Raw genomic sequence first — 22,154 nt, forward strand, 5'->3', positions numbered from 1 at the left:
CTTAACATATGTGCTTCTTATCAGTTTTTAAATAAGCAAAACATTAAAGTTCTTTTAGCCACCAACCTCACACAACTATTTTCTACTGAGACACGGTTTTTAAATGCCAAAGCCTGAAAACATAATGATTACCCATTTCATCCTTTAGAGAATTATGTTTGAGTAGCTAATGTGCTTTTAAAACACCTGCTTTAAGCTTCAGTAAGCCAAAGCAAACTTTCAGCCTTTCTTCCAGTGAGTCAAATTAGATCAAATAAAGAGGCTCTTGTTTCTTTGATGAGCTACTGTTTTATAGACGTCCCAGGGACTGTCCCTCTGGAGAGAGGAAGGAAAAGGAGACAGAAGATAGTAGCCAGAATAACCACACCAATGGCCTCATGCAGATTAGACTCAGGGTAAAAAATCTATATAAGCAATTTGGTCTCGAAGCCCTTTCTGCCCCTGGAAAAGACACAGGCATGAGGGGAGAGACCTGGCCACACATGAACCCACTGACCACTCCATGGTTGCAAACTCCAGAACCCTGTTGTGCTGGGATCCCAAAAGAAAACCAGATGAAACGGTTGGAGGAGCTTTCAGACATACTCAGACAATCCCTCATGTTCTCTTCAAGCTCAGTAACTATGCCCATACATCAAAACTAGACATTTGGCAATGTTTTGTCCCAGGTAGACTAGTTCCAATATTTTTCATAGTGTATTTTGGAAAACTTAACAATAAACATCTGAAAAAGGAAGGGCTCTGAGTGGGGTTGTCAGCAGCCTCAGACAGGCCAGAATGTTGCAGCTTACACTTATTTAATAGTTAACGAAAGCACTTCATTCAAAGCTCATTAGTAAGTGGCTGCAGCATACCAGTTCTACCTCTAGAGGACAGCCTAGCACTAGAAGTCAAAATATTTCCATGTCAACTTCCATGAACTTTCATTTAAAATTGGAGAAAAGGAAATGTTAACAATTTTCACGGTAGGGCAAAATATGGGTAGTTTTAATTTTTTCATATCTCTGTTTTTGAAGTTTTATTAAAAGGAGCAATTTAAAAAGATAAAGACGATGGAGAAATCGGAACACTTGTATACTATCATTGGGACTGTGACATGCAGCTGCTATGGAAAACAGTGTAGTGGTTCATCAAAAAATTAAAAATGGAATTACCATATGACCCAGCAATCCCACTTCTGGATATATATTCAGAAGAAATCAACGTAGGGACTTAAAGATATATTTGTACATCAATGCTCATAGCAGCATTATTCACAATAGCTAACAGGTAGAAGCAACTCAAATGTTCAGCAATGGATGAAGGGATAAAAAAAATGTAATCTATCCATACAATGGAATATTATTCAGCCTTTAAAAAGAAGGAAATCCTTTCAGATGCTATAGTATGGATTAATCCTAAGGACATAATGCTAAGTGAAATAAACCAGTCATAAGAACACCAATATTACAGGAGTCCACTTATGTGAGGTATCTAAAGTATCCAAATTCACAGGAAAAGAAAGTATAATAGTGGTTGCCAGAGCCTGGGAGGAGGGGAATTGGGGAGGTGTTGTTCAATGGGTATAGCGTTTCTCTCTGGGAGATGAAAAGTTCTGGAGATCTGTTGCACAACAATGTGAATATACTTAACACTCCTGAACTGTACAATTAAAATGGTTTTTTAAAAAGGAATTTGGGAGTGCCTGGGTGGCTCAGTTGGTGAAACGTCTTTCTTCAGCTCAGGTCATGATCCTGGGGTCCTAGGATAGAGCCAGGGTTGGGCTCCCTGCTCGGTGGGGAGTCTGCTCCTCTGCCTGCCCCTCCCCCTACTTGTGCTCTCTCTCACTGGCTCTCTCTCTCAAATAAATATAATAAAATCTTTTTTTAAAAAAAAAGGTAAATGTTATATTACTTTCTTTTACCATAATTAGAGATAAAAACAATATATTTTCTTTTTAAAGGGATCCCTGGGTGGCGCAGCGGTTTAGCGCCTGCCTTTGGCCCAGGGCGCGATCCTGGAGACCCGGGATCGAATCCCACATCGGGCTCCCGGTGCATGGAGCCTGCTTCTCCCTCTGCCTATGTCTCTGTCTCTCTCTCTCTCTCTATCATAAATTAAAAAAAAAAATTCTAAAGGAGTGGTTACTTATGTTTTGTTTGAACTTGACTCTTCTGGAAGGTAAACAACAAAGAACAAAACTCCATATGAACTAGAATTCAGAAATAAATTAAGGGACTAAATCACTTGTAGATTTTGTAGAATGAGTAGAAAACCATTTTAGCTAGTGTCATTCCAGTTGATGAATGTGATAACCTACCTAGTCCTCGGGCTTCTAATTACATACGTTGGATAAAACACATACATTTATCTCTGCCCCTCCAAAAACCTCAATGGAATCAAACTAAAGGAATCTTTTAATGTGTGTGTGTGTGTGTGTGTGTGTGTACATATATATAGGCCTACAAGATCAAAGACATCGGGAGAAGATATAATGGACATAAATCTAATTTGGGGGGAGGTGGAAAATCATGGAAAAGTGGTACAGTAAATGACTTGATAGGGTAAAGAAAGCTGAGATTTAAGTGTGGGGAAAGGAATGCCAGTGAGAAGCAAGTATCCCAAGAGACCCAGCAAAGGCCAGAATCTGCAGACACCAGATGTGCCAGATGGCACAAGTTAGAAGCAGGAGCCCAGTATTGAAAGTCGGAATGCCCTGAGAGCTAATGAATCTCCTCCCCTCCTCACTCCTAGAACATACAAGACACATTAGAAGCGGAGACACTCTGCTATGGAAAACAAGGAGTTAAGATAAATTATATATACTTTAGAAACACCCCTCCTTGGGGCCCCTGAGTGGCTCACTTGGTTGAGCATCTGCCTTTGGCTCAGGTCATGATCCCAGGGTCCTGGATGGGGCCCCGTGTCAGGCTCCCTGCTCCGCGGGGAGCCTGCTTCTCCCTCTCCCTCTGCCCCTGCCCCCTGCTTATGTGATATATATATCTCTCTCTCTCAAATAAATAAATAAATAAATAATCTTAAAAAAAAAAAAAGAACCACCCCCCCTACACACACACACACACACCCCTCCAGGCACTTTCCATTGATGAGCAATAACAATGCTATGGACACTGGCAGATTCTCTTCTGGACAAACTGAAGAGTCAAAGAAAGGAGACATGCAGACACAAATACCTAGAGATGGTCCTGCTGTTTCCAGTCCCTTAACCTGGCCCCGCTGCCCTGGCACAGAAGCCCATGAGGGACTTCCCGAGTGCCACCAGGGATCCCTCTAACTACAGATGGGCAGATTAAGTTGAAGCTCCACAAAAATCCTGAATTTAGTTACTACAGTAGGAAAGTGGGTGAATAGATGTCCGACAATGCAGCCCATCTCCCCTAGTGGGATATTGGGTGGATCCTAAAAATCATTCCTAATGTTTTTGAAGTGGGGATAAAAGATAGAATACAAAAGTTTCTATTAGAGTGGCCCCAGACTTTTTGCTTGACAGCAGTGTTTTTCAAGTCACCTGAATCTGAAAATCTCTCAGTAGAGTATATAAGTTTAAATGTACTATGGAAAGAAAGAGAACTTTCTCATTTGCCCCACAGAAGAGTGGGAATCTGACTGCCTCACTGGTCCCCACCATCACTGCCCCTGCATCTCCCCTCTTCACCAGGGCACTCGGAAATGCTCTTCCCTTAGGCTGATGGTGACATTGGGTCTTAGGAGATGGGGAGATACTCTGGGGAGCAGAGGGCCTGTGAAAGTGTCGAGTCTGTTGATTTCACCAAAGTTTACAGATGCGTATCAAGCCTTGGCCCAGTTAATACCTGTACTTTCATTTGTTTGTCACTGTTGGAAACCTCAAGGAGAGACAACGACCAGACAAAGCAGAATTCATACCATTCTTGAGTCCACACCCTAATACCATATAAGCCTTCATAGCCCTACTTTCACTGTTAATATGTGCATGTTCCCATGCACAGAAGCATGTGGGATCATGATATAAACATATATCCTCAAAATGTCCAACAATAATCATTCTTATTTCCACCAAAGACAATCCAGGTATTCCAATTTCTCCCAATTTTCTGAATGTACACAATTAGCATATATAACTTTTATTTATTAGATAAAGCCACACTATTTCTGTTTGGGAAGAAAAATAAATAATTGGAATGAAGCAATCATTTGAACTGCCCTAATGACAGCCAAGTGACAGCATGATCTGTGAACACATAGATAAGTCAAGTTGAATGACCTGGCTGAACCCACAGCCGATTGGTGTGAACTTTTGGCATTAGGACCTCAGATCCCTTCTGAACTTTTCTGTGTAGTTAGATTTAGTGAATCCATTCCCTGTACCCCACTTCTAGGGGAGCTTCAATTAAACCACCAAAGACAAGTTCCTGCTCATGAATACGGTATATGTCTTTCCATTTATTTAAGTTTTATTTCCTGTCATTGAATAAAATTTTTAAAATGTTATCATGAATGTGTTATACATTCTTCTTATATTTATACCTAGATTACTTACATTTTTGGTAACTATAGCAAATTTTCTACTATTTTCTAACCATGTAGTGCCAATATATAGATATAAAAAATTTTTTCTACCTAACTACATTTTCCCCAGCCTTGGAGTTTTATCTACACAATCTATGTTTGAATTTCACCTTATAATAAAGCATTTGCTACCAATTTTGCTAGGTCTGCTCAACTTCTCCTGAAATGTCATGGCATGTTAATTATTACTCAGACACTGCTGCTCTATTTCCCTGGGTGGGGGTAGGGAGATAGTGAATATTTTAGGCTTTGTAATACAGTCATTTGGTCTCTGTTGCAACTACTTGTTGTAGTGAAAACAGGCATAGGTAAACAATGGGCATGCTGTATCCCAGTAAAAGTTCATGTATGGTATGTTCCCTTAAGACAGGGATTGGAACCTTTAGCTCTGCAACACTTCCTACAGAAAAGGAATTCTCCTACTAGAGGACAGCTGTAGAAAGACAAAATGGGAGGCATCTGGGCGGTTCAGTTGGTTAAGTGCCTTCAGCTCAGGTCATGATCCTGGGGTCCTGGATCAAGCCCCATGTAGAACTCCCTGCTCAGTGGGGAGTTTACATCTCCTCTTCACTCTACCCCTTCAACTGCCCCCCCCCCACCTATGTTCTCTACCGCCCCCTCTCAAATAAATAAGATCTTTAAAAAGAAATTAAAAAAAACAAAACAAAACAAAACCAGAAACCCTCAGAACCTATAATCAGCAAAGGGTAGCTACCTAACCACAGGAACCCAACCAGAGTTCGGTCTATTAGTACCAATTAGTACCAATACCAATCTACTGTCATAATCCTGGGAATTAGTCAATTAGGCTGCACTCAGCTGGGCTCACACATGAGGCTGCAGTCATATGACCTGTTAGCTAAAGGTTGACTATGGCTTCACTTATCTATCTAGCAGTTGGTGCTGGTGGTATTGGCTATTGCTGGCTGACAGCTGGGCCACATATCTCTGGGTGGTCAGACTGAACTGGTTGACAGGATGAAGGATGGCAGGAAGGGTTCACAACAGCAAGCAAGAGTACACTCTCAATGCACAGGTGCTTTCCATGCCTCTGCCTGCATCACATTTGCTATCGGCCCCACTGACCAATGCAAGTCCGTGGCCAAGCCCAGAGCCAGGCAGTGAGAGAAGCAAAGTCATACTGCAAAGAGATGTGCAGACAGGATGGATGCAATTTGTAGCCACTTTGTGACCAATTCACTCAGCTCATCTAGCCAAAGATATATGAGAAAACTAATAAATGCCCCTTTCAAACCAGATCAATCCAAAAGGAATCCAGATTGAAATTGAATTCAAGTGTGCACTTTGGCAGCACATATACTAAAATTGTAAATTGAATACAAGATACTTAAGCAAGTGCAGAGGTCTGGGTAGGAACTTAAAAACCCCCTCCAGAAGCCCAGGGCCTGGAAATGCTCGAGTCCAGGGACAAGGAGTTCAGTCACTCAGGAGACAGGAGTACAGGGCAGCTACCTGGTTCCAGGGATCACTTCTGGAGGTTTATTAAATCCTAACCTATTTAGAAAGCTGATTTGGCTTGGGACAATTTGCATACAAGAATGATCATCTACAGGTGGTAAAAATATGGCGATAGAGAAACTGAAAAGAGTAAGTTTACCAAAATACCATGATTTTGGATTGCGACTCCTTTGAAACAAGGTGGTTTGTTCTCTGCCTTAGAATGGAGGCAGTCACTGAGATATCAACATGGCCCACAGCAGGTGGCCCTGGTCCAGTGATGGCTAGAATGGCCCTGTCACTACATGGAAATTACACTGGATCCAAAACCCATGAAGTCATGTCCTGATCTATGAGTCTGTATTATAACTTTTACTTGACTTTTTTCTTCTTTAAATGCATTTATAGTCTCAAATTCTTGAGACCTAACACATGCCAAGCATCGGACATACAATGGGAAACAAAAACCAAATTGTAAAGCACCTGCTAATAAGGTTTTCCAAGGTCAAGCTACCCTTCTATTTGAGATTTAAATATGTTAAGTATTAAGTTTCTCATTTTACTGCTCTGTTAAAAAAGGATTACTTTTAGATGACACCTTTTTTATTTTTTTTAATTCCCTATGATCTCTTGGCATGGTATCAGTTGTGATAATTTCTCTAATCTTTTAATGTAATATTTTTAAAAATCAACTTCACCCAGCTTAAGTTCATTTTTACAATTTCAGAAACAAGTTGTACCATTTCTACTCACTTAAGATTAGTGTTTAATAGGTCTAACATAAGTAGAATTTTCATGCAGAAGTATTTTTCAACATAAATTCCGAAGGATTTGAATTTGGGAAGTGAGCCAAACTGCAAGGGTGGAACAGATGGCAGGGGAAAAGTCTATGAAAAATATGGCAAAAAAAATTACTTTTTGAAACTCTAGAAAAGGCTCCCATGACTCAGTTAAAACAATTATTGAGCTAGTGCCTATTTCTAGAGACAAGAGATGTGCATGCTGCCTCTTTCTGTGGCCATAATGGCTAGTACAGAGATCACACACCATTTCAACAGGAGAAGTAGTCAGACTATAATATAGTCTCCTTACTGGGCTCAAACCTGTTGTGATGAAAGAATACCATAAACCAGTGTCCTAAAAGGCTGCTTGGTGGGCACAAACTATTTTGACCCATCAGTCAGTTCAACCCAATCAAGAAGATACATTGTTGGAGCACCTGGGTGGCTCAGTGGTTGAGCATCTGCCTTTGGCTCAGGTGGTGAACCCAGGGTCCTGAGATCGAGTGCCACATCAGGCTCCCCCCCCCCACCAGGGAGCCTGCTTCTCTCTCTGCCTATGTCTCTGCCTCTCTCTGTGTGTGTCTCTCGTGAATAAATAAAATCTTTAAAAAAAAAAGAGAGAGAGAAGAGACATTGTTTATACTTCTTGACAAAAAGGATAAAGTTGGTTCTCCCTATACCTCATGCCTAACACATGATCAGGGACTGTTTAGTTTTTGTTTCTAAACATCTAAGGACTACAGCCAATCACCCAATGTTGTTGACCTGAGCTAATAGTTACTGTTGATCTGCAAGGTGACACAGTTTACTTACAGAAAGCAGTAGCAATATAATTCTTTCCTGACTGAAAACAATTTAAAACTCAGAACTCTTCTTATTGACCAACATAGTTACAAAAATAAGGTTTGGACTCAATCCTCTTAATGTGGTCTCTGTGTACATCTGAAAATCCTGTGACTTAAGAAAGGGAAGCAGGTGGCTTTACTTAAATGACAACCCAAAAATGTAGTCCTCCCTGGGAGGGCAACACAATACGACTCAACTTTATTTTCCTGCTGCTATTTGCTAGCAATAATTTGAGAAGAGAGATATAGTCAGTCACAGGATACCTTAAGATCTCTACTTCCTGCCAAAGAAGTATAACCAGTTCTACATATTTAAGTTAACTCAGCATATGTGTAGATGAATCACAAAAAGAAAAAAAAAGCTACTGCTATTGAAGAAAAGATCTGTGTGTACTTCTTAAATCTTAAATACATAAGAATTCAGTAGATTTGTTTTTCTTTAATAAAGCTGTTAATAGCAATAAATTGGGGGTTTGGGTTCAAAACTCTTACAGACATCTAAAAGTTAAACCTAATTGGGTACCAATTGTATTATGAAATATTAGCTCTTAACTAAGGAAAGCAGTAGGATAACAGGAAAGTCTTTTACCTGGCCTTAACAATAAACAGACAAATATATTTTTTAAAGATTTATTTATTTGTTTGTTTGTTTGTTTGCTTATTTATTTATTTATTTATTTATTTATTTGAGAGAGAGAGAGCATATAAGCAGGGGGCAGGGAGCAGGGGCAGAGGGAGAGAGAATCCCAAGCAGACTCCCCACTGGGTGCAGAGCCTGAAGCAGGTCTCAATCTCATGACCCTGAGATCATGACCTAAGTTGAAACCAAGGCTTGGACTCTGAACCAACTGAGCCACCCAGATGCCCCAACAAACAAATATATTTTTTAATTTTTTTAATTTAAAAAACTAAAAACCCTACTCAAACTTTCCACACATAATTCCCTGATGCCTGAAAGGGAGTGACACACTAAAATGATATATCTAAAAACTGAGGCCTAAAATATAAATATCCAAAGAAATAGAACAAAGAACTTTTCAATTAGGAATCTTAGAGTTTTCTCTTGGTTCTGACTCAGTAGAATTGGCTTAACAAAATAAAAGATGAAATATCAACAGAAGTAGGATGTCTGGATAGTAGAAATCAGCAAACTGTACCCATTGGTCAAAGCTGCTCTCCACCACCTGTTTTCATATGGCCTGTAAGATGAAAATGGCTTTTACATTTTTAAATGGTTAAAAAAACACAAAAGAATAATAATACTTTGTGACATGTGAAAATTATACAAACTCCAAAGTTCAATGTCAATTTATGAAGTTTCATTGAAAAACAGGCAGGTCCATTTGTTCACATATTGTCTGTGGCTGCTTCACTCTACAAGGAGAAGCTGCTGTAAAGACTTTCTGACCTGAAAAGCCTAAAATATTTCCCATTTGGCCTTTACAGAGAGTAAGCCAGCCCCTGGTCTAGAGTGCAGGTGCAGCTGGCTTCACACCTGACTTGATCAGAGGTTGTGCTCTCCTCCAACACCAGGCAGGTCACTGACCTGACATCTCTATGCTCCAAATCCACCAACCACAAATACTGCCAACCATAAAGAATGAGCAAACAATGAGAAACTACTCAAAATGAATAAGTATATTTGGAAAAGAAGCATAATTATTAAAGTGAAGATTTAATTATTGAAATAAATTCAGTGGATGGCTTAAATAACAGATTAGACATAGGTAAAATTAGAATTCATGAACTGGAAGAAAAACCTAAAGAATGCATCCAAAATATATTCCAACAGGACAGGGAGACAGAAAATATAACAGAGGTTAAAAGATATGAAAGCTAGAATGAGTTGGTTCAATAGACATATAATCAGAACCCCAGAAGGAAAAACAGATCCAGGAGTCTCAGTCTTGGATATGTATCTTGTAGATATTCTTGTACTTAACACATCAGGAGACATTTGCAATGACACAAATGGCAACACTGTTTACAATAGCCCCCAACTGGAAACAGCTTCTTGTTCATCAGAAGGATAACATATATGTAAATAATAGCAAAGTCACACACAAGAAAATTATATAGAAATAAACACAGATGTACAACAGTTACAAGAAATAACACAGATGAATCTCAAAAAAAATTTTTATAAAGCACAAAAACAAGCAAAACTAAACCATATATTATTTAGATACATATGAATAGTAAAACTTCTTTAAGGTACAGCAAAGGTAGATACAACATAAAGAATATCAGTTAGTTCTGGTAGGAAGACAGGAAATTGGTTTCAAAAGGTATACGGGGGGGGGGGGGGGGGGGGGGCGGGGGGGGAATCCCTGGGTGGCTCAGTGGTTTAGTGCCTGCCTTCAGCCCGGGGCGTGACCCTGGAGTCCCGGGATCAAGTCCCACATCAGGCTCCCAGCATGGAGCCTGCTTCTCCCTCTGCCTGTGTCTCTGCCTCTCTCTCTCTCTCTGTGTCTCATGAATAAATAAATAAAATCTTTAAAAAAAAAAAAAAAAAACAAAGTGTCTGAAAACAAACAAACAAACAAAAGGTATACAGGGGGTTTTAACAATTCTAGATCTCAAGATGGACATGAGCTTCATGAGCTCATGAAAGCTCATTTCATTATATCTTCATAAACTAGCATAAATGATCTATTCTTTTGTATATATTATATATATTAAACATTACATTAAAAGTAATGTTTGCAGACTCTCTATAAAACAAATAGTATAGATGGCTGCCAAAGATACTCAGATCCACGCTTAACAGGTCAGATGAACCAGAGCTTGAATCTTGTCTTACTGTGTCTTTGAGCAGGTTACTGACCATTCATAGACCTGTTTTCTCATAAAATAATGACAATAATACCCACCTCATGGAGCTTACTGTGAGAATTTATATGGTAAGATTACTAGACTATAAACTCCATGGTGGATAGGACTGTATCTCTCTTACTCATCTATGTATCCCTAGTAGATAACACATGCCTGGAACATAGCAGGTATTTATGCTAATTCCTCTTCCTTCTATAAGAATACAGAAGAAAGCGTTAGCAGTATATGTGTTTAGTTTTAGAGTGGTTCTGGTTTTTTGTTTTTGTTTGGTTTTTTGATTTTTATTTTTAAAGATGTTACTTTTTAAGTAATCCCTATACCGAACATGGAGTTTGAATTTACAATCCCGAGATCAAGAGTCACATGCTCCACCAATTGAGCCAGCCCAGGCACCCCTGTTTGTTTGCTTTTCAGATTAACATTTTATCTTGGCATTGGCTGAATGTTACTAACATAAGATGTAACTTGACTTCTCTGGGTTTTGGGTTCTTAATCTGTTGTACAACAAAACTGGACTAAGGTATATAACTTCTTGGTGTCTATAGCCTGACACCACACCATACATATTAGTAAACAAAAAAGTCAGTGTGTTTTTGTTAACCAAAATGCGAACTCAAGTTATATATTCATGGACATCCCTGAAGAAGGAGCGTAACTACCTGAACAATACCATGTGTGAGATGGTCAAAACCGTATTCAGCGACAATCCTCTCAGGTGAAGGTGTCATGAATTAGGGCCCTTTTACCTTCCAGCACATTACACTACTTTGGTGCTTCTATCTTTGACCCCCCCCCCTCATTCTTGGCCTCTTTCTTTCAGCTCCTATTTTTCTGCTTACCCCCTGTGATTATTCCAAAACTTGGCCCTCCTCATGCTTAGCATATGTAAGTTCACCTATTCTGACACCAATAACTATTACAGTTAACACAGTTCATTTGAGTCCTGCCATCATTAAATCAATAGTTCAAAACAAACCTCAGGACCCCTGTTCCTAAAATGTGATGCCCATGCTGCTCTGGCTACTACATGCTACAAGCTTGGCTCACCTGCCCAGAGGCAACACAGGAAACCCAGACCTCCAGCCCTGCAGGACACTCAGGGAGAAGCCTACTCCCTCAGGCTGGAAGCCCAAGAGGTACGTTCAGTTTCTCTGCTCGCATCACATGACTTTACATGTGTCTTTACAATCCTAATGGTCCTTTTCTCACAACCTGAGCCCTCTCTTAATTTGTAAGTCTTAATTCATGGCTTGACCACTGTGGGTCTGGCCTTTACTACCTCAAAGGCACTATAACAGACATCAAATGGAAGAATAAGATCACAGGTATTTACAGCCTTGAGAATAAGATAAAGAAGACCCACTGAGAGCAACAGAGCCATTTCAATTCCTCCTGGAAGGTGCCAGCCCACTTACCTGATGGTTTCCAAGGCATTGGTTACCTGCTGTTGCTCAATATCATAGAGTTTCACCTTGAAGCCTCCACTGGCAAACAACATAGCCCAGCTTCGCCCAATGAGTCCACTGAAGGAAAGAAAATTAAGAAAGGCTTCTGGTTATCTTAATGGAACAATTCTTCATTCCTAACCCAGAATGAAAAGTAAATGTGTAATTTGGTACCCTGGATGGCATCCTGAACATTAAGTAAAAACTCAGGAAATTAATAATATATTAATATTACTTATTAATTGTAATAAATGTGCCACACTAATATATTAATAATAGGGGAAACTGGTGAGGGAGTATATGGGAACTTTCTGTACTATCCTCACAATTTTTCTGTAAATATAAAAAATAAAGCCTATTGAAAAAAAAGAATGTTTATAACAGCAATTCTACTCCTAGGTTTGTACCCAACAGAAATGAAACATATGTCCAAAAAACCCCACCTTGTACATATACGTTTATTTATATGAGCGTTATTCATGACAGCTAAATGGAAATGACCCAGAAGTCCAATAGCTAATGAACAGGTAATAAAATGTGGTATACCCATAAAAAGTTATTCAGCCATTAAAAGGAATAAAGTACTAATACACACTACATAGAACCTTAAAAAAATACTCGGCAAAAGAAGTCAGTAAGTAAGGTCTACATTGCATGATTCCACTTCTGGAAACTGGCAAATCTACAGAGACAGAAAGTGGATTTGTGGTTGCCCAAGGCTGGAGAGGAAGGAACAGGAGCGACAGCTGACTGATGTAGGGTTTCTTTGGGGATGATTAGAATATCCTAAAATTGACTGCTGTGACAGTTGTACAACCCTGTGAATCTACTAAAAGAGTGAATTGTGTGCTAGATCAATTACATTTCAATAAATCTGTTATGAAAAAATGAATGTGAAAATGCTTTGAAAATCCTCCTGCCACACAAATGTAAAGCAATAATATTTAGTAAGCTCTTAAATTTGGTTGTATAGAAGGGCAAAGAGGATTTGAACATCACACTTGGGGGAATGCAGGTAATTACCTTGGAGTGTGATTAAAATTCTTTCTCCAAAGGTGCTTGGCTGCTATGTGAATGTTCAGCTAGAGGTGAGAGGAAGGAAAATGTGTCCTCTCAAGATGCATCTATGGCCCAGATAATCAAGGGATTTCTCCAGAGGAAGTAACACACAGGAAGGTTGTTCATATAGCTAATAGGCAACAACAAACACTTAAATATCTCCATTCTAAATTCCTCACTGTTTCATTACATTCCAGGCGGACCAATCCAAAAGGGTATACCACAGTCTCCCCTTAAGGGACCCACAGGCTACAGATATGTTTGATAATGCTCCACAGGGCAGAACGAGTGGTGGAGCTGGTGAGAACTCACCTGGCCTACTGAGTAATCCAACTGTGGACGCAAAGAACAGCTATCCTTAGTCAGCGTCTTTTACTTTTAAAAATGACCACTAAATTATTCAGACTTAAAAGGGAGGAAATTGTGGACATATACTACAATATGGATCAACCTTGAAGACATGCAAAATAAAATTAACTCAATCACCAAAAGACAAATACTGTATGAGTCCACTTGCGTGAGGTACCGAGAGTAGTCAAATCCATAGACACAGAGACTAGAACGGTGGTTACCAGGGGCTGGAGGAAGGGAGGATCGGGGACTTGTTATTTAATGGGGACAGAGTTATGGTTTTGCAAGAGAAAAAAGTTCTGGAGATTAGTTGAACAATAAAAATAAACTTAGTCAGCCTGGGTGGCTCAGCGGTTTAGTGCTGCCTTTAGCCCAGGGCGTGATCCTGGAGACCCAGGATCAGTCCCACGTCAGGCACCCTGCATGGAGCCTGCTTCTCCCTCTGCCTGTGTCTCTGCCTCTATCGCTCTCTCTCTCTCTCTCTCTCTCATGAATGAATGAATAAATAAATAAATAAATAAATAAATAAATAAATAAATAGACTTAACACTACTAAACCACACACTTTAAAATGCCCCAGGATCATGACCTGAGCCAAAGACAGATGCTAAATTGACTGAGCCACCCAGGCTCCCTGCCCCAGTATATTCTTATTAAAGCAACCAGAACCTTTAAGAACTGAAGTCAGAGAATGTCTTTGCTCTAAAACCTTCTGTTATTTGTTCATCTCACTTGGAGTCAAAGCCAAAATCTCTGCAGCCTCTGAGGCATCCATCCTGCCCTGTCTGACCTCCTCCTGCCATCCTCCCCCTTTCTTCTCCATTCCAGACACACCAGCCTTGTTGATTTGGACCATGCAACACACTCCCTCCTCCGGCTTTTGCATCTGCTGTTCCCTCTGCTTGGAACACCCTTCTCCCAGACACCTTCCTGGCTTGTCCCCTCACCCCCTTCGGCCCTTTGCTGAAATGTCCCCTCTTAGTGAGACAGTCCCTGGGGTGCTTTCAGAATTTCTCTGCTTCCCAGTCCTATTCTCCTCCTCGCTGTCCCTGTTCCCTGCTTCCTCCCTCCCCAAGCACCTGCTACCTTTGCTTTGCTCTCATTTACCTGTGTGGTTTCTGCTCTGCCTATCCACTGGAAGCTCCATAGGACAAGAATTTTCGTTTTGTCACTGCTACATCGCCAGTCCCTGGAACCATGCCAAACACCCAGTAGGCACTCTAAATATTTCTTCAGTGAATGACTGTGGCCTTCATATTAACCCCATGGGAAGAGGCTATTGACTGTTATATAGTATTTATCACTAGATAATAAGTTTTTTTGTAGTTGTTTCTTTTTCTCTTTCTTCCTCTCTCTCTTTTTTTTTTTTTTCTTTTCTTTAAAATGCCTCAGAGGCTGCAGAGATTTTTGGCTTTGACTCCAAGTGAGATGAACAAATAACAGAAGGTTTTAGAGGAAAGACATTCTCTGACTTCAGTTCTTAAAGGTTCTGGTTGCTTTAATAAGAATATACTGGGGCAGGGAGCCTGGGTGGCTCAGTCAATTCAGCATCTGCCTTTGGCTCAGGTCATCATCCTGGGGTCCTGAGATCAAGCTCTGCATGGGGCTCCCTGCTCAGCAGAGAGTCTGCCTCTCCTTCTCTATCTGCCCCTGCCCCCTACCCCTGCTCATGCTCTCTCTCTCTCTCAAATAAATAATTTTTTAAAAAATCCACACATATATTTTTAAAAAAGAATATACTAGGGTGCCTGGGTAGCTCGGTCAGTTAAGTGTCTGACTCTTGATTTCAGCTCAGGTCAGGGTTGTGAGATCAAGCCCAGCATCAGGCTCCCCACTCAATGTGAAGTCTGCTTAAGATTATCTCCCTCCGGGATCCCTGGGTGGCGCAGCAGTTTAGCGTCTGCCTTTGGCCCAGGGTGCGATCCTGGAGACCTGGGATCGAATCCCACATCAGGCTCCTGGTGCATGGAGCCTGCTTCTCTCTCTGCCTGTGTCTCTGCCTCTCTCTCTCTCTCTCTCTCTCTCTCTCTCTCTCTGTGACTATCATAAATAAATAAAAAAAATTAAAAAAAGATTATCTCCCTCCCTCTCTAACCCTTCCCTGCCCTCACATGGCACAAGTGTGCTTTCTCTCTCTAAAAATAAATAAACTTTAAAAAACTAAAAATTAAAAAAAATTTTAAAGAATATACTGAAGACAGGCAAAGATGGAAGTAAACAGACTAGCTAGAAGTATGAAGTATGATGGTAGGCTGGAGCAAGATAGAAGCAGAGGTGGAGACAGGAAATAGCCAGCTGAGTTCCAAATATGTGGTATTTTCAAGGCACAAACTGTAAGAACTGCTATGGGCCACCATAGTAGGTGGGAGGAAAAGAACTGAAGATGATACCAAGTTTCTTTTGCATAGAAGCAGACAGGACAGGGAGGCCATTACCTCTGGCAGGGAAGACTATATAACTCAAGTAGATGTAGGGAGAGAAGATCAGGCATTCCATACGGGAGGCCTTAAGTATGAAAAAGATGCCCCATCAGTACATCTAAGAAACAACAAGACAGAGATCTCATGGCTCAGGGACAAGACCTGGGCTGAGGCTATGAATGCTGTATTACGGCATAGCCATGGCATGTAACAGCATGAAACCAGATGAGATCACCAAGGAAGTGAATGGTAATAAAGAAGTCAATGGGTTGAGCCTTGGGACACTCCTCCTCCAGTGAAGGATAGGGACGGGAGAGGGGAGGAAAACCAGGCATGGGGTCAGGGAAATGAAAGGAAGCTTCAGTGAGAAGACAGTGACCATCTGGGTCAAAACTGAGAACTGATCCCTGGGGTTAGTGAGATGAATTGGGGGGGGGGGACGGTGTATGACAAGAGCAGTTCTGACAGACTGATGGGAGGAAAGCTGGCCTGTGTAGAAGAGAGATGAGCCTCTAGATGGAACTACCAGCTTAGGAAATGAAGGCACAGGGGAAGGAACACATTAAATTACATGACACAGATACAGTCAACAAAATCCAGAATTCAGGAAATTTCACAGAACAAATGACCCATGTTCTTCCACAAATAAACTGCAAGAAAGTTCTAAAAAGAGATGGGGAAACCTATAGACCGAAAAAGCTAAGAAACATATCAACTAAATATAATAAGTGATCCTCACTTGGAAACTGCATCAATCAAACCAAGGGTAAAAAAAGTTTTTAGAGAACCTGGGAAATGGTGAATACTGATGGGATCTTTAAAGATATTATTTGATAATATTAAGGAATTTTGTTAATTTTGATACACAATGATGGTATTTTTTGCAGTACTCTATATTTTCTCTTCCTGTGATTTTCTTAATAACATACTATCCCTAGCTTACTTTAAGAACACAGTATTTAATACTTATACAAAATATGTGTTAATTTACTGCTGATGTTATCAACAAGGCTTCCAGTCAACAGTAGGCTATTAGTAATTAAGTTATACATGGATTTCCAGCTGCATGGGGGAGGGGGCTCAGCACCTCTAACCTCTAAATTGTTCAAGGGTCAACTGTAGTCCTTGTCTTTTAGGTATTCATGCTGACATATTTGTAGGTGAAATGACAGAAATGTCTGGGATTTTTTTCAAATTAATCCATAGAAGGGAACATAAATGAAACTAGATCAGCCCAATGTTAATAATTATTGAAACTAGGGGTACAAGGGGTACAAAGTTTTCATTGTACTATTCTCCGAACTTTAATATGATTTGAAACTTTTCCATAATATAAATAATATGGATGGGAAGAAAGGAAGTAGAGACAGAATACAGACAATTTTATTGAGGTATGAAGAAACATGTGACAGTTACTGGAAGGAGAAATGAGGTCAAGTGGGGATATTTATTAGGCTGGGAGAAATATGTCTACATGCTATAGAGCATGAAACCCTGCAGACGACACAGCACTTTGGTCTGAGGTTCCTGAACCTATTTCCACTGCTTGGGTGGTCCTGATGTTACTCAAGAAGAAGCAACCCCAATAATCAAGCAGGTGGAAAATCCCTGGAATTGGAGGTATCTACACAGAGGTACGTAATCACTTGGCATCAGATATTGGGAAGGTGGTTGGATTATGCTCCATTTTTCTTTCAATCTTGAGATTTTCCAATGCCACTTGAGATACCAAAAATGAGTTGCATCTGATTCACAAAGTGTCCTGGGTACTCTTCGTGCAATTCAGAGACAAATCAACAACATTCTCTAGGGTTCCTCTAAATTGGAAGTTTCTCAAAATGTGATCCAGATATCAGCAGCAACATATTCCCCAATCCAGAGGGGCCGACATTGAGTGGTGGGAGGCACTTTTCCATGAGCACTCACATGTCTTACTGAGTATGCCAGGAACATAAGGCCCTGGCTGTTCTACACCCAGACCATTTGTCGGAGTTATTTTGCAGAAATATATCCCTCAAGGATAAAGAGCAAGCTTGCTTACCTCTTACTATAAAAGCAGTGGTTTCCCCAAGCTCAATATTCCTGCCTGGAACATACTCACTGAACCTGCAGGTATCCACCTGGAACCTCCATACTCCCACATTGGACTCAGACCAAAGGGAACAATGTTAATGGGATCCTCATACTGCCTGTTCTCCTATGACTAGGAAAGTTCTCTCTCACCCGTGAGTCTCGTGTTCTCTGCCAGCATCCGGGAAATAGTAACAAGCTAAACTATTAGCTTGCAAGTACACAGAACATTCAGTAGGTCAGGGTTGTCTCAGACGTGTTATTTCATTGTAGTAACCATATGCTGCTTTGAGGAGAGGGGTTAGGATAATAGTCAAGGGATGGGCTCTAATAAGTATTATCCCCACTCCATCCCCCCCCCCCCCCATCCTTATTTAGCTAATCTGTAATTCAGGCTCTGGGTACAAAAAGTACTCCACACAGTTACATTGGAGTTGTAACAGTTACATTCCCCCCTTCTGTAGGGCTTGGGCCCAAGCAATGAAGGGAAAGCATGGCATGCCTCCTATTGACCTGAATATCCTATTAATGCCACAGAAGTGCTTTCCAAGCTTCAAAGCCCTCACACAATGTCCACTTGAGCTAAGCCTTTAATATATACAAGCGGTTATTGAGAGGGGCTACTATCTTGTTACAAGGTATCTTATGTGAAGCCATTTGTTGGGAAAATGGAGTGGAAACAACTAAAACCACCTCTACTCAACTTTGGGAGAGGGAGAATTATACAAAATGTTTCACTCCATATTCTTCTGCAATATCAAAGTCTTTAACGATTAATGTAAAATTTACATAGTATGTATATATAAATTTTTTATTAAACTCTTAATGCACTAGACCTGCACTAATATGGTTGACTCTACCCACATGCTGCTATTTAAATTAATTAAAGTTAATAAATTTTTAAAAATCAATTTATCAATAGTAACTATTCAAAAGTCACATGTGACAATAGCCACCAACTTGGACAGCAAGGGCATATACTGAACATTTCCCTCTTTGCAGAAAGTTATATTGACAGAGCTGTTCAGAACTATATGAGGGGAAAAAAAACCCTAGAGATCACAGCCAGAGTTTGAAAGAGACAGTCCTGAGCAAAGACTTCTTTCTCTTCCTCAAACATTTCCCCTCCACACACACACACACACACTCCAGAGCTGCAAGAAACTACCTCCCCCTCCAAAATGACTCATCTCCCCTATCCATGTGAAAGCTTTCGCCCACATGGTCAGACACCAGAGCCTGTCAGGCAGATCCCCTCGGGGTAAGAGCTCACGGGGCCTCTGAAGCAGCCGCAGCAGCAGACTCCACTATCAGCCAAGTCCCCCCACATCCTGTGTCCACCACACAACAGAATGGAACTAAAGTGCCAGGCCAGGAAGGGCTGGCAGGCCATCCGTGGTTGAAGGGTGAAAGGCCTCAGCTGGCCTTTCTATAAAAGCCCAAAGTACTGTCAGCTGCTTTTACAGAGAAGACTTCCCACGAAGGGGAACAGAGGATATTCACCCTCCTCCCACAACTTGACTTGCCTTTTCAAAATAAGTGTAAAGTGCCTCTCAAATGAGCCTGCATTGCAGGGGGAGGCATAAGAAGAGAGAGAAGGGAGCTTTCTGAGGACAGGTTTTCCTGATTCACAAAGGTTACATCATTATTATACCTGCATCGTCCAGGACAGCAGCCATGCAACAGCCACATGGCGCTAACAGGCAATGGAAAAGTGACTAGTGTGATGAGGTGTGCTGCAAGTATAAAAACCATGCTGGATTCTCAAGACTATTCCCCCCCCCCCCCCCCGAAAGAATATAAACTCTCACTAGTAAAATTTTACATCAATTATTTGTTGAAATAATAACACTTAGAAATAAGCTAAATAAAACATTGAAATTAATTCAATTTTTTAAAAAGATTTTATTTATTTGAGAGAAGAGAGAGAAAGCATGAGCAGGGGTTGGGGGGGCAGGGAGGGTCAGAGGGAGAAAGAGGTGCAGACTCCCCATGCAGCCGTGAACCGGAGCACACAGGGCTCAGTGAATTTATTTCCACTGCTTGGGTGGTCCTGAGATCATGACTTGATCCGATGGCAGACGCTTAACTGACTGAGGCATCCAGGCATCCCTAATTTCACCTTTTTAAAAATGTAATTACTACAAAATTTAATTACATATGTGACTTGCACTGGTGGCTCACATTATGTTTCTAACAGGCAGCAATGACTTAAACAATTATCTGGTATCATAATTCGATCATTTATCTTAGTTATTTCTTTGGTGTCAGGACACTTAGTTCCACCCCAACTATGCAACTACACCATAATAATACAGAAGTCAGTCACGCATCCGAGAGAGCTCTAGTCCTTCATCTACAAATGCAGTTGGGGTGGGTGGCATTTACTCTAGAGCAGTAGTTCTCACCTTTCTATCAAAGACATTTTTACAATAATCCAAGCCACCATGGACCTCATGTTTGAATGCTGGTTGCCAAATAAGTTAACTGATCTTAAGTAACTTTGTTTATGACCAAAAAATCAACATGAGACAAATGTCCAAAAAGAAATAATGTTTGTAACATATAAATACACAAAAATTCCTATAAATCCAGAAATAAGTGATAAATACACCAAACACAAGGAGAGGGACTCATATAAAGTATGTGAACAAACTAACTTTCAAACTAATATTCTACTGCCTTAGTCTAATAATAGCAAATAATATATACATACAAATGGCATAGATTAAAAAAACTGATCTTGAGTTAATATGGGCAACACACACTCACTTATAGTACAATATATATTAGCAAAAAAGTAAAAAACTAACCCTGTAACATTCAGCATTAGTTAAATTATATACACATAAAGCAAACAGAGCAAATTTTTAACAATTATTGAATCTAAAAAGTGGGTATCTGGGTATTCTTTTTTCCATAATTCCTACATTTCTGTGTATTTGAGAATTTTTGTAAAAATTTGGGGAGAAAAAAATTGGGGGAGAAATGACTTACGTTCCATACAACAGGCATTAAAGACAAAGTTGATTTCTTTTTGGCATAATTGTTTCAAAGTCTGCATTGCCCACAGTTCTCTAGAGGAGGCACCAAGAGCACGATGCTGACTCCTGGGAACCCGCTGGCATCCCTTCTCCTTCACACACACTCAGTCACTCATGACTGCATATGACATGGACATATGATCCAAAGCAGCCAATCAGCGGGCTTACCAGAACTACCCTACCTGTAGCCTGGCCTGCACAGACAAGCCAAGCCAATCAGATTTCCTCTCCTGAAAATTGGACCTAAAATTGGAAACTCTAAGTCAGTAATAGACACTGGAGGTGAAAGATTATAATGCTGGGGTTGGCAACAATGTGCAAAAAAAAGCAGCACGGGAGAGAGGAAAAGTGAGCAAGTAAAGGCAGGGGGAATCTATTACACAGACTAATATAAACAGGTACAAACAATCAGATTCCACAGCCACAGAATGAAAGTTCTGTCAGCTTTCTGTTCCTAGTACTACCTTACTTTGGGCCCAAATTCAATTAGTTTCCTGCCCTTAGAGGCTGCGACATCCTATTAACTTTTTGTGAACTCTTAGATACCTGAGGACCATATAATGGGTCCCTACCATTCTATTATGATATGCTTTAAAGCTTCGAAATTCATAAATCTGAGTTAGTACTTCACAAAGCTACTGAAGGTGAACATTTATTCTATTACATAGCAGCAAAGTAGCAGGGAAGAAAATTTAAGTAATAAAATTGGCTCATTTCTGGGGTGCCTAGTTAAGTTAGTTAAGTTAGTTAAGCATCTGACTTCTGCTCAGGTTGTCATCTCAGGGTCCTGGGATGGAGCCCCATGCCTGGCTCCCCACTCAGCAGCAGTGAGTCTGCTTGTCCCTCTGCCTCTGCCCCTGTCCCTGTTCATGTTTCCTCTCTCTCTCAATAAGTGAATAAAATCTTTAAAAAAAAAAAAAAAAAGTGTTCTTTATGGAAAAAAAAATCAGTGGAAAAGAATTAAATAGGGACTATATTTCTAGCAAGTACTTTCAAGAGGGAACCTGATAATTATTAGGAAAAGATAGAAAAACAATGGCCCAATATGTCCCTGAAATTGAAATAGGCATTTTTTGGTCTGTTGAAATCCAAGAATGAAACTAAACCAGGTTTTAGGAAGCTTATTTACACTTCCCAGCCTCATTTTGTAAATGGATGTTCCGTGGAATCACCCATGGGGCCAGAAGGGGGGGCGGGGCAGAGAGAGAGAGAGAGAGAGAGAGAAGAGGGCTGAAGAGCGGGGAGGAAGGGAAAGGAAAAGTGAGTAGGGGAGCGAGGTGAGAGGGGGAACAGAGAG

The 22,154-nt window shown here is 40.5% G+C and overlaps 1 protein-coding gene across 2 annotated transcripts in view; it reads right to left on the reverse strand.

The window, feature by feature from the left end:
• The window catches only part of CRYL1 (crystallin lambda 1), a 176,941-nt gene that overhangs the window by 114,640 nt on the left and 40,147 nt on the right, over positions 1-22,154 (reverse strand). For both annotated transcript variants that reach the window (XM_072719807.1, XM_025996640.2), the window contains exon 2: positions 11,884-11,991. In XM_072719807.1, the coding sequence (XP_072575908.1) occupies positions 11,884-11,966 (83 nt within the window). In that variant the 5' untranslated portion in view covers positions 11,967-11,991. The remainder of the gene's footprint in view (positions 1-11,883; positions 11,992-22,154) is intronic.

The sequence above is a fragment of the Vulpes vulpes genome, chromosome 9 (genome assembly GCF_048418805.1).
Source record: "Vulpes vulpes isolate BD-2025 chromosome 9, VulVul3, whole genome shotgun sequence".
Lineage (NCBI taxonomy): Eukaryota > Metazoa > Chordata > Mammalia > Carnivora > Canidae > Vulpes > Vulpes vulpes.